We start from the raw sequence: 17,483 nt of genomic DNA on the forward strand, positions 1-17,483 counted from the left end.
TCCAAGCACTCAGAAGATGTGTTTGTAGTTGCAAGAGAAGGACACAGCCAAACTGGAGCATAAGGTTTCCTTGCACAGCCCTTGGGGACACTGTGCATGAGGTCTGCAATAGTCTTACCCTGAAATCCACAGCAGCCTGGACATGCTGGAGATCCACAACCATAGTAAGGGAAGTAAGTTATTTTTGCAACCTCAAAGAAATGTTCTGTTCCCTAGGAAAAGGTTTCTACCCATTCAGTAGCCCTGCTAATGTGTAAGAAAAATTACATTGAAAACAGCTTTCCTTGTGTTTATTAACAGTGAGTTGTTTTACAGTTCTTGCATGCTGTTGTCTTAATTTGTTTGTTTCCACAGGCTACATTTAGATGCTGTTTACAGCAATAAAGAGAATATTACATTTGATCTAGAGCTTTGTGTTAATTCACAGGATGAGATGCGAACAGAAGCTCGTCGAAAAAATCTCCTCATTCTAATTCTGCATTATTTAATGGAGAAAGGGTATGTTATTTTTAAAGAATAATGTTCTACGTATGTAGGTTTGTACATGTTTGACCTCTTGTGATGTGTCCTTCTGTTGAGCAGGTTGGCAGCATGGCCTTTTGGTTTCATATGAGGAAGAGGTAGACTGCTATTACGTATCTTGGCTCTTTACTTTGCTAAATTATTTCAGTTTCTGGACCAAAAATGTCCTATATAATTTAAAAATACTTCAGATAAATCAGCAAAGTTGTTTTTTTTTTTTTTTTAAGGGATTTATAGAATCTTAGAATAGGGTTGAAAAGGACCTCAAGATCATCTAGTTCCAACCCCCCTGCCATGGGCAGGGACACCTCACACTAAACCATCTCAACCAAGGCTTCGTCCAACCTGGCCTTGAACACTGCCAGGGATGGAGCATTCACAACTTCCCTGGGCAACCCATTCCAGTGCCTCACAACCCTTACGGGAAAGAACTTCATGCTTTTATAATAAACATAGTTGTGGACAGGTTAAAAATACCATATGCATACTAATGCCATTGTTTGCTTTTTCTTTTCAACAATCAGAATAAGATAATGACTCACAGTTGCTGGTTTTGTTTGTTGTTTTTATTTAATTACCAGGTACGTTGATGCTGCATATGCTTTGGAACAAGAGACGAAATTAAGTTTACGTGGCTTTGAAGTTTGTGACAACATTGATCTTGAGACAATTTTGATGGAATATGAAAGCTATTACTTTGTAAAATTTCAGAAGTATCCTAAAATTACCAAAAAGGTCCTGAATACTGGTATGTGGCTGTGTTCCAAAGCGAAAGACTGTTTCCAAGACCTAAAATGTGTATTTGCCTGATGTGCTCACCGCACTTCTCATGTATATCAGCATTTAATGTTTGAACTCTTACAGTTACAGAGCTATAGTTCTAGCACATATGATGTAAGAATTGAGACATGGGGCTTTGAGCTCTTCTGCTCTTCCATCTGTCTTTCTGTAGAGGAACGAGAAGGTTGTATTTTTGTCTTTTTAAAACTGCTTTGATCGTGGAAATGCCATGTAAGCACAAAGTATTGTGGCATAGATGTATGCACTTTCCTTTCCTGGGGAGACAGTGGTAAGTCTGTTCTATTTTGGATTTAATTTTTAAATTAAAATAAACCACTTCAATGAAATATAACTTAGCTCATCCAAGCTATTGCTTAAAAGTTTATCATCACTCATCTCATTAACCATTTCTTTTGCACATTTTCATATCCTAAAGGCAATGTGGCAAAAAAGTAATAGGTTTATTTGCTCCAAAGGACTTGAAGTCTGAGTTATTAATGAATGATACAGAATAAGGCAAATCAGAATATGAGCATTCTGTTATGACCCTGAGATCCTGAGTGGTTTTGTGGTTGAGCACAAAAAGTAACTTATAAAAGCCAGAAGAATAACTGTGTAAGAATCAGTTTCGAAGAGCTTGAAAGCTGCAGAAAACACCAACATCTGTATGTGTTTGTCTTGTAAGAAAAATATAAGTTATCAGAGAAGGGGAAGATTGACCAGAGAACATCTCTGAGCAGTTGTCATTGTTTCATATGGCTTCCAACAACTTTCAAATCACAGGTAAATGAAATGTTTGATAAACACAAAAAAATTCCTGTATAGGTAAAATGATTTTGAAACATAGTTTGATAACCACCATTGCAATGTGGCATTTATACTGTCTTGGTATGTTGAACCATGATAAAATCAGTATTAAGACAAGTAAGGCAAATTCTTATTTCCCAATTCAGCAATGAAAAAAAAAAAATAGCATTAAGTAAGTGTTCCATGTGATATATTAAATTAGTTTAATTTAGTGTTTAATCTGATTTCTGGTAGTGTCCATTTTACAGTGAAAATGATACTGGTTTTTAAATATAAGGAAAGAAACCAAAGACTGAATTGAACCTGATATTTAAAAAGCCTGAAGCCAAACTGCTCTCTCCAATATCAGTTTGTTTTCAAAACACTTTTGCTAGCTTGCGTTGCTTATAATCATGCTATTCCTGTTTATGCAGTATTTCCAAAGTCATTAATGTGTGCTCAAAAGTATGTTTGAATGGGGTGAGGGAAATGAAATCAAGTTGCTCTTTTTTATATCCTTAATTATTTTCCATTTTAATATTAATTTTGCCACAGCAGAAAATAAAGAACAGCAGAGAACTAGGGGAAGACCAAGAAGGTAAGAGAAATGTATGGTTTTTTTTCCTGTGCAGAAAATTTTCCTATAAAAGCAATATGCCGCATAGTTAAAATAATGTTGTGGAACCACAGGAATACTAAAGTGTACAGTCACACTGCTGACTCTATGATACATTTTTCTGTATCTGCTACAGGAAGGCAGAGACTTTTTTTTCCCAAATGGAGATCCAGACAGCTTACAGAGTTTTTGCAGTGTGGCTAAGGTGGGGTGGCATATTTGAAAGCAGTAAGATTAAACTTTGCTGTGATTGAAATTGATGCTTTAACTTCAGTGTGAGCAAAGGTATCCCAACACTGCTTTATTTGAAAACACTGCCTTTTAATCTTGGTATTTTGAAGGAAAAAAAAGAAGTTACGAAAGTCTTTTTTTTTTTTTTTTTTAAATTCTAGGGCAGCAAGCTCTTTTCAGAACCTCCCAAGGCTCAGACATCATACAGTGCAACAACCATTGTCAACAGCCTCATCTGGAAGTGCAACAGAATTCAAATCTTCCACAAAGGAGAGCACCAAACAGGTTTACATGTGTTTTATCTTGGCACTGTTATTGTTGAAATTAGTGTGACTTTATTTTGAGAGGCTATAGGCAGTGAGAGGATGCGAGTTGCTCAATTATTAATTGTGTTACTAATACCTTTTACTAATTATGTAATTTAAGGATTATAAATGCCAGAGTGATGCAAGGAGAATATGCTTTCTGGCTGTGATTTGGGGAGCAAGTCACAAGCAAAAATTAGAGGAAAAAGAGTCATATAATCCATCATATATGGAAAGCAACCAGCGTTTTCCCATTAGATTCATCCTTTAGTGCCAGAAAGCAGGACAAGCCAAGCAAGTAGAAAGTCTGCTGTCAGTTATAAGCATCTTCACAGTGCATAAGGTGTGTGAGATTGGGGGAGTAATTTGGCTCTGTAATTTTCGGGTTTGTGAGTTTCATTTTGGTAAGATTGTGTCAAAACTACTTTATTATCATCCCTTACAGAGGATGGAGCAGGAACAGCAGGTTGGTGGGCGAGCACCATGTCTGTTACAGCTTTTGAGGAAGTAGGTGAAGGACAACCTCTGGGTTTTTTTCAAGTCCTTGTCTATATTCCTTCATAGAGAGCACCTCATCTCTGACCAGTTCTCACCCTTCAAAAATAAAATTAAAAAAACAAGCATTAGATTTTTGATTTTACAGCAATAGCTGCTGTGAAGTGTATGTCCAAATAACTTAGAATCTGAAAAACCTCTTCATTTCTGAGTTGACGTGCTGTGCCTTATATATGGATGTCGTTTCCACTGTGTTTCTTCTCATAGCTGTGTAAAATGCAGATACCTGCAACTTAAACTGGGAGCTCCATGCATGAAATAGCTTGAATGCTGAGCTCCAGAGACACTGTTTTCACCACTGCAGTCACCAGTTAGATGAAGTCTAACTAAATGCACAATGGTGTTTGTCTGACAAATACGGGATTACTCTTGCAGTTTCCATGTAATGATATGGTTTGCCTGGGCATATATGAAGAGATGAGATAATTCTCATAATGGAATAGCTGCAACTCATCTACTTGGTAACACATCTGCTTTAAAATTTATTTTTCTCTAGAATAATGACAGTGCAGTTACTGTGGAACAATCTGACTTTGGCTTAAACGTCTCAGCAATCAGCAAAAGCGGAGGAGATGGCACTCACACAAGAAGGGTTGGTGGAAACCTAGTATGTGATTTATTATAGAAATATGTTTGTAGAAAGAAACGTATCTTAAAGTTTTTCACAAGTATTAAATACCAGCTTTTTGTAGCTAATTTTATATAAAATTTTCATATATAATTAGCCAAAGGGTGAATTTTATTATTTGGGCATTAATTCTTTGCATTAAATAGTATTTCAAACATAATCAAGGAGGAGGAATATTTCTGGTTTTAACACCCAGTAGTAATAGCTAAAATTGAAGATATATTTCAAATTCCTGAATGAGATGCTCAGCACTTAAATGGTCGTATGACTGAGATGTGTGTTCTTTTTCCCCTTGCTACCGTCGATTCCAGGGGCAGTTTTTTCCATATTTAAAACCATATATAAAGTAATGGCAAGCAAAATTTAGACCAGTGCAGTTTTAACAGCATAGTTACCATAATTGTAGAGCCTATCACAACATTATTTTCTCCTTTAGGGCCAGGTAATTGACTTCCGTGGGATGATTCAAGATGCTGTCAAAGTATCATCAAATGGAATAGTCTTGAACAGCCTTAACTGTGATCTGGATCCATCAGTGAGTGTTTCTGTTCATATTTCCAATGAATATGAGCATCAGTTTTACATAACAAGGAGCAAAATAAAATACCACAACAGTGTTTCCACCGAACATGAAAGAAGGCAACAAATACAAATGATGCCTTAGGATTCATCCCAAAAACATACTGCAGAAACCTGCAGAACTTCTGAGGGTGAAATGATTCTATGATTCTATGAAATACTGGTTCCTTTGAATTCAGTATGTTATTTAGTGTCCACCCTGGCTGAGATAAGAACAGAGTTTGGGTGGTTTAGAGAAATTTTCAGTGATAACTGCTTGACACAAGCCATATAGAATCATAGAATCATAGAATAGTTAGGGTTGGAAAGGACCTCAAGGTCATCTGGTTCCAACCCCCCTGCCATAGGCAGGGACACCTCACACTAAACCATCCCACCCAAGGCTTCATCCAACGTGGCCTTGAACACTGTCAGGGATGGAGCACTCACAGCCTCCCTGGGCAACCAATTCCAGTGTCTCACCACCCTAACAGGAAAGAATTTCCTCCTTATATCCAATCTAAACTTCCCCTGTTTAAGTTTTAACCTGTCCTTAGGTGGACAAGGTGTGTCCTTAGGTGGACTTAGGTGGTGGCAGTCTGCAGACTGTCAGTACATAGAATGTGATTATGCAGTGACCCCTCGTGACATTTTTCACTCGTCTTAATGTATGTAGGGCATGTTTAAGACTGTGTGTGCAGTAAGAGAGCTGCTCATTTTAATGTTACTTCAGGATTAGATTCTTTCAGATGAGAAGAGTTACTGCAAATATGGCTTACTTCAAAATCTTGTTGTCCATATTTTCACAGCTTTCAAAGTAGATATTATGATGTATCAGCTTTTTTTGAAGCTATTTCATAGTTTATCTATTTTAAAACAACAGAAGTCTGACAAGAACTTACATTTGTCTTCTTTTTAGGAACGATTATTAAAACCCCTTAGTGCTTTTATTGGTATGACTGGTGAGATGAGAGAACTTGCAACAGTTGTAAGCAAAGTAAGATTGGATCTTCATTTTGGTTTTATACAGATCGTGGTTATCTTTGTCATCTGAGAATTCTGTTTGTTTCTTTCTACTGTCACTGATAGTGCTTATTCTTGAATGTGCAGGATATTTTCTTATCATGCAACTCCCAACAGGTTGTTTCTTTACATAATGATGTTTCTTTCTGATTCACAATGGGAGGAAGTAATTAAGACCATTCCCTTCTAATGGGAAACGTGTAATCTAATCATGCTGTACCCATGAGACTGTCACAGCTTTTCCGTTTGTTCTTACTGCTGTTGTATACTGCTGTATACAACACTGAAAAGAGATATTTAAATATAGTAGCTAATATCAACTATTATTTAATGTACCTGGAAGGAATTCCAATATTGTCAGCCTCGTTTCATTTCCTCATGAGTTGAGGCGCAGTCCAGCAAACAGGGCCTGGGCTACTGGGAATCAGTGGCTATGAAGCAGGTAAATGTTTTGCATGCATCACTTTCCAAAACCCAAAAGGCATTTGTCTTTGGAGTATCACAATATCTGATAGTGTTAGGACTCTTACTTTCTATAAGCATCAGAAATGGTATTAGCTTTTGCTCACACGTACCATCTGTAAAACTTTTGCTGACTGATTTTTATAGCTATGTATGGCTGAAATTCTTGGTCTGCAAGTTTTGCATTTGCACTTTAGTAGAATTGACCTGTTAAGAAATTTCCAACCTTAAAGTAAGAAAATTCTCATTAATTTCAATTCAATTCTCATTACATTAAATTTAATTAAATGTAATTTAATTAATGATATACCTTTAGAAGAATGTTGTTCTTGTTGCTACCTTAGAAAAAAGCAATAGGCTTGTTTTAAACCTTCATTATGGTATGTTTTGTAAACTGTTTTAAAACTTCATTATGGTATGTTTTATAAACTGCGCTAATATGTTCCTAGTTGCTATGGTAATCAACACTGTGTAAATCAATAAAAATAAATAGCACATGGTATCTATTTTACAATACAATCTAATTTCATTTGGAAACAGTTATTGAAGTCTCTACTTAGTAGCAGAAATTTGATTCATCTTAATTTGCTGTTAATAAAAAGGGAAAGTGTAATCTATATAAATATTTTCCCTAATTGTATTAAATCATATTTTCCCCTTGGATATAAGCACATAATTTTTCTTCAGTCTCTGGGGACTGCCTGTTTTCACTGGAGAGCAGAATTTATCCAAAGTATTTGTACTGAGGATAGGATATTCTGTGCAGAACAATTAGTCTCTGGAACTCAAAGCCACAAAATATTGCTAAGGCAAATGTAAAGATTCATAGAAGATTTGGAAAGTTTGATGAATTAAATGAAATTAATTTAGTGAGTGCTTCAGGGCATAGACTAATTACCGACTATCTTTTGATAGATGCTTAGGGGAATATTTTCCTTCTGTTAGAGTTTCTCACAGCTTTTTCTGCAACATATAAAGTCTTTTGTAGTGTGAGTAAATAGCAGTTTTTCACTGTTCCTTATAAGTAATAATATAAGCAATAGGTGCGGCTGTAAAGTTACTGAGTGTCAAGTTTAAACTAAACAAAAGTATTTTCATATTGCACATGATTAAACTGTGGAACTCATTACTACAGAGTAACGTCAAAACAGAGGTAAGAGGGTGTTTGAATTCAAAGACTATGATGTAATTTTAATTATCAAAGTCCTTTGGTTGCAGATTTTGGTGAATGTAAATATGAACCAACATGTCACTCCTGTTGCTTACGCTTCTTTTTAAACATTCAATACTTGCCAGCATAAGAGACAAAATGATAGGGTTGGTGAAGGTTCATGTCATGGTAGCTCTTCATGTGTTGGTCGGTTACTAAAAGCAACTATCAGAAAACAGATCTGAGAAACAGATCTCCTCAGCATATACATTTAGCAGTATACATGCTCTTAGGGAAACTAGGGGCTTCTGGGGAAACAAGGCACAATGTAGCAGTTCTGTAGAAATGATTGCTGTGTATGCTTTCCTTTTGGGAGGTCCCTAGGACATAAGGTTAAATAATACAGTTTCTATCACTTAATAGCTCTCTTAATAGCTGAGTCAATTCTTTTACTTTGCCAGAAATTATTATCCAGATGCAGAAGAAATTTTACTAACAGGATGTGGTGTATGTTGCAGGACATTTATCTCCATAATCCAAACGTGAAGTGGGATGATATTATTGGGCTGGATGCGGCTAAAAGACTAGTCAAGGAAGCAGTTGTTTATCCCATAAGGGTAAGGAGCTAAATAGTTTTGAGAAAACCACTGTTTGGCTCATTAGCATTTTCCTTGTAATTACAGTGGTGTTTTAGGGTTCTCTATTTCTATGCTTTTGTAAGCAGTTATGTTAAAACTGTTTCTGTTCCTGTTTCATCTGACAATGGCATACCCGTTCTCCTACAGGAAAATGGCCTTTCAGTATTAGAATTATTAGTATTGGGTGTTGGTTTTTGGCACCTCTGGTAATGCAAGAGGTGCTGGATTTGGCCTGTACTAATTCAATAGAAAATGACTTGAGAATGTCAAACTAATTGCATTTGAAGAATTCACTTAAACCACATTTCAAATAGCAAACACAGATTGGTTTGGAGGGTTTTATCCCCCTCTCTTCAAATTTCTTACATTTCCTGAACAGTGGAGATAGGGGTTAGAGTCCCTTGCATTTTTTATAATTGATACATTTTTAATCCTTAATTACTTTTCTGTTTCCACAGTACCCACAGCTGTTTACTGGCATTCTGTCTCCTTGGAAAGGATTATTGCTGTATGGACCACCAGGTATGGAGAGCTTTATACCCTATCTGTTCGTTTATCACTGCTTCTGGTTTTGTCCCATGGATAAATCATTGATGCTAATTAGATCAAATGTGTTAATGAAGAACATGTTCTCTAATGTGAAATAAAAGGAGATAGTGTTGGATGATTATGTCTATCTCTGACACTCAAACCTGTCCATTTTCCTTTCTCACAACCCTTGATCATTTCTACACCTGAATCTTCCAAAACCAGTACTTACACTAACCGTTCAGAGGAGGGAGAACTCATATCTCTGTTTGCACTCAGCTTGGACCATATTAATCAAGTTTGGCTTGACCTGATCTTATGAAATGTGAATAAATCTGGACTCACCTCCTTAAGGAGGTGTCCTTTGTCCTTCCTTTCTTTCTTTTGTGTTTCTGGGTTGTTTTAGAAATGGGGTGAAAGCCTTTCTCTCTGCTGTGCTAGCTGAGTGTTGTTCATGTCAGCACAGTTTCACTGCTCTTTGTGCTCCACTCTGACACAAGCATTATCACCATGAGTATGACTGGAAAAAGACAGAGTGCACAAGTACCTCCAGAGCCAGGTTGCAAAGACTGTCACTGCAGTAAACTCCATTTGTTCCTGTGAATCTTTAGATGTACTTGCCAGCAAAGGCATGAAGCCATTTCAGCATGTAGTACTTCAGAATTTGAGGAATGCATTTCTAGCACTGTATTACCTGAGCTTCTCCAGGCAAACCTAGAAGGCCCACAGAATGATCTGGGTGCTGGAGCACCTCTGCTGTGAGCACAGGCTGAGAGCTGGGCTTGTTCAGCCTGGAGAAGAGAAGGCTCTGGGGAGACATTATTCCAGCCTTTCACTACTTAAAGGATTCTTACAATAAGGATAGGGACAGAGGCTTTTTGTAGAATCTGTATGATAGCACAAAAGGTAATGATTTTAAACTAAAAGAAGGGAGATTCAGACTAGTGAATGACTCTGAAACACTTACACAGGTGGTAGAGATGAGGTGGTGCCCTATCCCTGGAAACAATGAAGGTCATCTCCCTTATGAGGAGAGGCTGAGGGAGCTGGGTCTCTTTAGCTTGGAGAAGAGGAGACTGAGGGGTGACCTCATCAATGTTTACAAATATGTAAAGGGTGGGTGTCAGGATGATGGAGCTAGGCTTTTTTCAGTGATATCCAGTGATAGGACAAGGGGCAATGGGTGTAAACTTGAGCATAGGAAGTTCCACGTTAACATCAGGAAGAACTTCTTTACTGTAAGAGTGACGGAGCACTGGAACAGGTTGCCCAGGGGGGTTGTGGAGTCTCCTACACTGGAGATATTCAAGGCCCGCCTGGACAAGTTCCTGTGTGATGTACTGTAGGTTACCCTGCTCTTGCAGGGGGGTTGGACTAGATGATCTTTTGAGGTCCCTTCCAACCCCTGGGATTCTGTGATTCTGTGATTCTGTCAGCTTGGATGGGGCTCTGAACAACCTGATCTAGTTGAAGATGTTCATGATCATCTTAGGGGGGATTGGACTAGATGACCTTCAAAGCTCCCTTCCAACCCACATCATTCTATGTTTCTAAGACTTCTATTTTACTGTTTCTATCTGACTGGTAGTATAATGAGGGGAATTATTCAAACATATGCATTGTATTTCTTTAGAGACTGAATCAACAGTCTTTAGAGTCTAAACAAATCTTTAGAGACTTTCTTCAACACTGTTGTTTGCAGGTACTGGGAAAACTTTGCTTGCTAAGGCTGTTGCCACAGAATGCAATACAACTTTTTTCAACATATCAGCATCCACCATTGTCAGCAAATGGAGGGGTGACTCAGAAAAACTTGTCCGGGTAAGAATTATTCTGTCATTTATTGTACTTTACCGAACATCAGGTTCCCACTTAAAGAACTGGACTTTATCACAGAACTGGACAGTGGAGTATTCATCTGATACTCGTGATCTCTCCTGTATTGAACAGCACATGTATCTTGTTCTTCAAATGGGAATAACATCACTTCTGTAGGTGTCTCACAATGGATTCTTGCTGTGGAATTCTAGTTCTGTAGTGTAAGATGAAGCTGATGAAGGCAGCAAGGATGCTGGAGAGGAACTCTTCACTAGGGACTGTAGTGATAGGACAAGGGTAATGGGTTAAAACTTAAACAGGGGAAGTTTAGATTGGATATAAAGTAGAAGTTCTTTACTGTAAGGGCGGTGGGGCACTGGAATGGGTTGCCCAAGGAAGTTGTGAATGCTCCATCCCTGGCGGTGTTCTAGGCTAGGTTGGACAGGGCCTTGGGTAACATGGTTTAGTGTGAGGTGCTCCTGGCCATGGCAGGGGGGTTGGAGCTAGATGATCTTAAGGTCCTTTCCAACCCTAACTGTTCTGTGATTCTATGATTCTATTCTTGACTCACTGAATAACAGACAGGCAAGCAGAGCTCCTAAGTAAAGTAGTGTCTGCTTAGCGACCATTTCAAAGTACTTCATAGCCTTTCTGCAAGGGTTGGCTCTTAGGCTCCTTAGAAAATGTTATTTAGATTCCCAAATTCACTACTGTTCTTAGTTCTTAGGGCACAGAATTGGCAAAGAACTCCTGTGTCACAAAGATCTTACAGTCAAATGCAGGTGTGATGTTATTTTAAAGAAGGTAGTTTGATGGTAAATGGGCAGATGTATTTTTGCATATAGCCTAGCAATTAGCATGCATGGCTCTACTGTGGTACAAAAACATTCAGGGATTCAGGTGTAGCATCCTTGCCCAACATAACATCTCTGTTATAAATGTCCCTCATTCTGGTGTAAGAAATCCATAAGCTCTTTGCCTTCCCTTATGCTTATCTTGTTGGCTGCAGTTCGGATGGATAAAGAACTCTTGAGAGTGAATAGCCATAACAGATTGCACTTGGCAAATGGCATTGCAAGCATTGTTAATCTCTCTTGAATTTTAGGCAATGTCTGCAACATAATTGCTCTTCATATGTCCTTTGTCCTTTAAAATAGCACATTTTTCTTCTGACATTAACCTACTATGTTATTGATCCTCTTGACATCTGTCTCAGTAGTTTCCTAAAAGTTTCCCTTCTGGCAGGAATAGGGAAGGGACAGTCTGTTTTTTTACACCATCATCCAAAAGGTTTTTGTGAACATGCTGCAGCGTTTGCAGTGATAACCGAATTTGTAGCATTTTACCCTTAGTTGAGTTTTTGGCAGAGTACAACAATGAACTAAGATTGTCGATCAGGACAGCTGTAAAAGAAATATTGTGTGAATTTATATCCTAAAATCACATGAGGCTGGAGCAGGAGTCTTCTGAAGTTGTGTGAAGGATAAGTGAGCTTTTGTAGTCATTTGTAGGCATGACCAGTCGACCTGTTTTCCTCAGTTCTCAGCTGTATTGATGTGATTTTATATTTCAGATTTGTAATAAAAACATAGACTGGTCACAGACTACATGGGACTGGGCAAATAATTTAAACCCTGTGCTTCATATCCAACATGTAGAAGATACATATTATCTTTTTAAATTTGGGGTTTTTTTTTAAAGTGTTCGGATTAGAAAGTGCTGAATTAATATATATTGTTAGTGATATTCATTTAAAAATTCCAAGAATACTTCTCTGAAGAACTGACAGTATGCTCTTGCCTCTAATACAAGCCTGTCCCCAGAAATATAGAAGAAACTTCTTTCTCCAAATGGCAGACCTAGATTTTTTATATCAGCTTAATACTCTATTTTGTAATCTTGATTAAAGATTATGTTTGCTTTCTCCAGGAAAAACAAAAGAACTCTTGATTCTTATCAAGAGAACCAGTCCATTTTCTTTCATTATGGTTCAGATGACTTGTGTTCTTTTCTCTCAAATCCGTATTTAAAAAAAACAATAACAAACCACAAATGGAGCAACAACAAAAGACATGTGTGTAATCTCATAACAATTGAGGGGTTCCCAGAATTCTCTGGTCATTATTTTCTATCCCATTATTCACAGGATACTCTGATAGGATTTATCCAGAAATATTTATAGAATCATAGAACAGTTAGGGTTGGAAAGGGCCTTAAGATCATCTAGTTCCATCCCCCCTGTCATGGGCAGGGACGCCTCACACTAAAGCATGTCACCCAAGGCTCTGTCCAGCCTGGCCTTGAACACTGCCAGGGATGGAGCATTCAGAACTTCCTTGGGCAACCCATTCCAGTGCCTCACCACCCTCACAGTAAAGAACTTCTTCCTTATATCTAACCTGAATTTGCTTTGTTTAAGTTTTAACCTGTTACCCCTTGTCCTATCACTACAGTCCCTAATGAAGAGTCCCTCTCCAGCATCCCTATAGGTCCCCTTCAGACACTGGAAGGCTGCTGTGAGGTCCCCACGCAGCCTTCTCTTCTCCAGGCTGAACAGCCCCAACTTTCTCAGCCTGTCTTTGTATGGGAGGTGCTCCAGATCATCCTCATGGCCTCCTCTGGACTTGTTACAACGGTTCCATGTCCTTTTTATGTTGAGGACACCAGAACTGTACGCAATACTCCAAGTGAGGTCCCACGAGCGCATTTATTATCTCTATATACATATAGAGATAGGATTATAGGGCTGTGTTCTTTATACTTCCTTTACAGACCTTTGAGAATCTGAGAGGACTCAGAGACCCTCAGCCTACCCAGAGCTTTTTCCCAGCAGATACTCCTTTTTGTCCTAGGAGTTTAGAAAATGGGTGCTGTTAAATTTATCTTCTGTCCAGTGGCCCTTAATGCCTTTTTGTGTAAGTTTATCTTCTCTTTCACATTTACTCTTCTCTCTAAACAGGTATTATTTGAGCTTGCCCGGTACCATGCTCCTTCCACAATTTTCTTGGATGAGCTGGAGTCAGTTATGAGTCAAAGAGGCACTGCTTCTGGGTAACTGATATGACTATTTACTATGGCCTTAGGAGAATATTTTTCCCACTTTTACTGCGTATTTTCAATACTCTGTTTGTGTGTTCAGATGCTGACCAATGTTTAATCATCCAGTGTACCTGTTAGAGATAAATCTTAGCTAAACTAGAGCCTGAGGCTACTCTATAGACTTCAGCAGGAGCACGACTGTGTCCCTGAAAGACACGTCTTTTAGATTTTATTGACATCACAATTACTTTGAGTGCTAATGGTTAATTTTCTTGACTTTTTATTAAGCAGTTTTTCTTTTGTTCTGTTGTCAGCTGTCAGAGCCTCACAGTGTGTTACTGTCAGAATGCCTGTCAATCAGCTCTGGAAGTACTGCTTCATGGAAGTACTGCATATACTGTGGGGATTTAAAGAGCGAGATGTAGTGGTTACTCCATTCACAATAGATGCGATCAGTAGAAACGCAAGTGTGAAAGACAGGTTATGTGAGATTAGCAAGGGACTATGGGTCCAGTGAGACTGGTAGAACAAGGGAGGTGAAAGAGTGTATAACCAGTGGTCCTGTGTTTTAAGATGAGGGATTTGAAGTGGAAATGTGGGGAGGAAACAACAGATGACTTGTCTGAGGCGAGTAAGAAGCAGATGATGTTGTGACACTGGACAGGCTTAGGTGTAACAGGGTAGGATGGGTGTACACAGTGGAATGACATTTTCATTAATGGGACAAACTAGGTGGCGTTGTTGTGACTTCCTGATGCAGGAATGGGAGGATGTCATTATTGTCATCCAGGGCATAGACAGCTTATTGTTAAAAACAGATTGAAAAGCTTTAGGATGGGGAAGAAGCAAGAGAAATATAGAAATACTGTTATATCCATTAGAAGCCCATTACAGTGGATTTCATGTACTGTAAATTATATACTCACAAAGATTTGTACCTTTACAATATGGCATATTGTAAAGGTACAACTTGTAATAATTGTCAGTTAATTGCTATTAATTATAGGCCAGATTTTTCCTTCATGAATACTTTTAAACATTACTGGATTATGTATTTTAGTAAGGATTTTTGTCTAAGATTATATAGGTTTTTTTACACATCCTTATTAAATACTGACTTGGCACTGATGTGTCTATGCTTTTGCAGAAGTAAGCCATTAAACCCGAGTTGTAGCTTTTACGATGTAAGACTCTGATGTTTTCTCTGGGTTTGATCCTGGAATTCCCAAGAACTCCACACTGGAACAGGTTGCCCAGGGGGGTTGTGGAGTGTCCTACGTTGGGCATATTCAAGGCCCGCCTGGACAAGTTCCTGTGTGATGTACTTTAGGTTACCCTGCTTTTGCAGGGGGGTTGGACTAGATGATCTTTTGAGGTCCCTTCCAACCCTTGGGATTCTGGGATTCTGTGATCTGGGACCAAGAGTTCAAACTGGTTTCCTGCATAATTGGTTACCTGGATCAGGGCCAGAGTTCTTATCACTTTGCTTAAGGTCCACTTCTATTTTTGAGGAATGATCCTTTCCGTGTGGTCTCTGCCCCATTTTTAAATTAATTTAAATATCGCATATTTTTTCTGTTTGCTTTTGATAGAACATTTTGCAGAATACTGAATTCAAAATCTTCTTATGGCCATTTAGCATTAACTCACATAAAAATGCCAGTAGTTGCCCTATGCTTGCCCTGTGTTAGTTATTTAATGGCAACTATCACATTAAAAATGTTCTCTTACATAGATCAACCAAACTTTAGCTGTTTTCCAGTAACCGTCAGTGTTGTGTATAGATTTATATGAATAAAAGAATAAATATTTTCTATGGATTCTAGTGAATTCTCCTCACTTTAATGGACTGAAGAGAGTCCATTTAAGTAATCATTAGAAAGCTTGATTTTTAATGCTTAGATGTTAGCTAATGGAGCTTAATCATGATTTGAAGTGGGGCAAAACTGTGACAAGGGCTCAGTTGCTGTGAATGACACTGTATAAATAAAGATGATTACTTTAATGCACTGAGCAAATAATATTTCTCTGAATCTTGGTAGTGGTGAACATGAAGGAAGTCGACGGATGAAAACAGAATTACTGGTGCAGATGGATGGCTTGGCCCAATCTGATGATCTTGTATTTGTTTTAGCAGCTTCCAATCTGCCATGGTAAGAGATCCAAAGAGTACATTTTGAATACATTTGCATGAGCTTCTAAGCACAGATAAAGATTTTATTTAGACTTCTGCAGAAAAAGCCTTGATATTTGGTTAAAGCATTTAAAGATTAATTTGGAGCTTTTACTTTTAAACTCTACAATTCTTTCTATTTGTGTCACATGAGAATAATCCATAATAAAGTCAACATATGCTGGTCTTACCAGCTGCTAATATTTAAAATGGAGGATTTGACTTTATAGGCAAGTTATTTACTATGTTTAAGTTAAGAAGGGTTTCAGCCTCGAACTGTAAGGTGCTTAAAACATCTGGTACTTAGAAGGATACTGCATAAGTAGGAATGTTGGATTTTATTTGTGTGAAATGTGACTTTGAAAAGTTGAAGGACAAAATGGTCCAGTTTCTTTAACATCGTTTTAGAATAAAAGAATGAAAGTTTTAAGATTGGAAATATGGCACTTCATCACATTGTACTCAAAATGGGCGGGCCATGTATTGAGGGCAAGAGAGAGAGGAGAAGATGAGGTGGGGAGATAATATTTGTAGTGTAACAACTGTGGATGCTCATGGGAATCCAACAGACAGCAGAAAACGGCCAGCTCATATGCCATGGCCACTGCCAGAGCCAGCATGTTTATCTGGCTTGATCGTTCATTTGAACTATTGTAAAATATCATCCTCTTTCATACAAAACATCATCAAATTACAGAATTGTTAGGGTTGGAAGGGATCTCTGGAGATGATCTAGTCCAACCCCCATCCTCTAGTCCAGCCCCCAGTGGTTGCAGTTAGTACATGGGAATAACAATGGCTATTGGTTAAGCACAGCTAGTTTTAACAGTCTGATTTGTAGCTCACTAATCATTTTCCAGAGTAAAAGCCAACAGCTGTACAGGGAATTGAAGCACATTGATGACAGGCTTGGTTTTGAAGTTAGTTTTCTAGTCTAAACTAGTCTGGGTTTCTGCCTGCCCCAAGATTCCACCTGTCTCTGGGCTACCAGTCCATGAAACCATTCTGTGGTGCTGTGAATCAAAGCAGGGGCCTCATCTAAGTACCAGGAGGGTAATTTTAATTATTTCTCTCTTCTGAATGTAAGAAAGCCAAAGGGAAATGGTCTTTTAGGCACAGAGACACAGTTGCTGCATAAAAACAGGCAGCGTGTTAACCCTTCAGTATCCCTCGTTAAAATTAGACAAATTGAAATAAACACCTAAGAACTCGGTTGAGAATTAGACAGTTCTCTGATGTAAAGGCTGGAGTTTCTCTCCGTCATGGGAAGACAGCAGTCTACCTCCTTTTACAAGCCTGTCTTTCCGTCTACATTTTCCTTCCTTATATAAAATCTTATTTTCCCATAGAGCCAAAGAGCAGTGCTTCTGACAGCCACTTGCTGAAATTCAAGTGCCAAAGTGGCAACATAACCAGAAGCTTTCGTCTGCCACTTTCTATGGCCTGCGCAGGCCCTTTAACTTGGAGAATAGCTATATGGGCACCTAAAATTTATGTAGAAATTAGATATACAAGTTAGGTGGCTCCTACCCTAACCCAACAGCATGAATACAAACCCATCACTGGCTTTTATAGCAGTATTAGCAGAGTCTGTGTATTAGTTTGGGGGATTTATATCTTGGCCAAACTCATGAATTTAAATCAGTACAAAATCCACCCTATTTTGTGTTA

The 17,483-nt window shown here is 38.2% G+C and overlaps 1 protein-coding gene across 12 annotated transcripts in view; it reads left to right on the plus strand.

Moving 5' to 3' along the window:
• KATNAL2 (katanin catalytic subunit A1 like 2) overlaps positions 1–17,483 on the plus strand; it is a 36,661-nt gene that overhangs the window by 10,480 nt on the left and 8,698 nt on the right. For 4 of the 12 annotated variants that reach the window (XM_065663362.1, XM_065663355.1, XM_065663360.1 and 1 more), the window contains exons 2-13: positions 428–498; positions 1,104–1,270; positions 2,644–2,686; positions 3,097–3,220; positions 4,292–4,402; positions 4,860–4,958; positions 5,901–5,978; positions 8,135–8,233; positions 8,713–8,776; positions 10,485–10,603; positions 13,560–13,651; positions 15,682–15,792. In XM_065663362.1, the coding sequence (XP_065519434.1) occupies positions 434–498; positions 1,104–1,270; positions 2,644–2,686; positions 3,097–3,220; positions 4,292–4,402; positions 4,860–4,958; positions 5,901–5,978; positions 8,135–8,233; positions 8,713–8,776; positions 10,485–10,603; positions 13,560–13,651; positions 15,682–15,792 (1,172 nt within the window). In that variant the 5' untranslated portion in view covers positions 428–433. Of the gene's footprint in view, positions 1–427; positions 499–1,103; positions 1,271–1,334; positions 2,086–2,643; positions 2,687–2,706; positions 2,910–3,096; positions 3,221–4,291; positions 4,403–4,859; positions 4,959–5,900; positions 5,979–8,134; positions 8,234–8,712; positions 8,777–10,484; positions 10,604–13,559; positions 13,652–15,681; positions 15,793–17,483 lie in introns of those variants that run through there. The other 8 variants (XM_065663357.1, XM_065663356.1, XM_065663358.1 and 5 more) reach the window with 8 other exon arrangements.

This window comes from Lathamus discolor, chromosome Z (genome assembly GCF_037157495.1).
Source record: "Lathamus discolor isolate bLatDis1 chromosome Z, bLatDis1.hap1, whole genome shotgun sequence".
Lineage (NCBI taxonomy): Eukaryota > Metazoa > Chordata > Aves > Psittaciformes > Psittacidae > Lathamus > Lathamus discolor.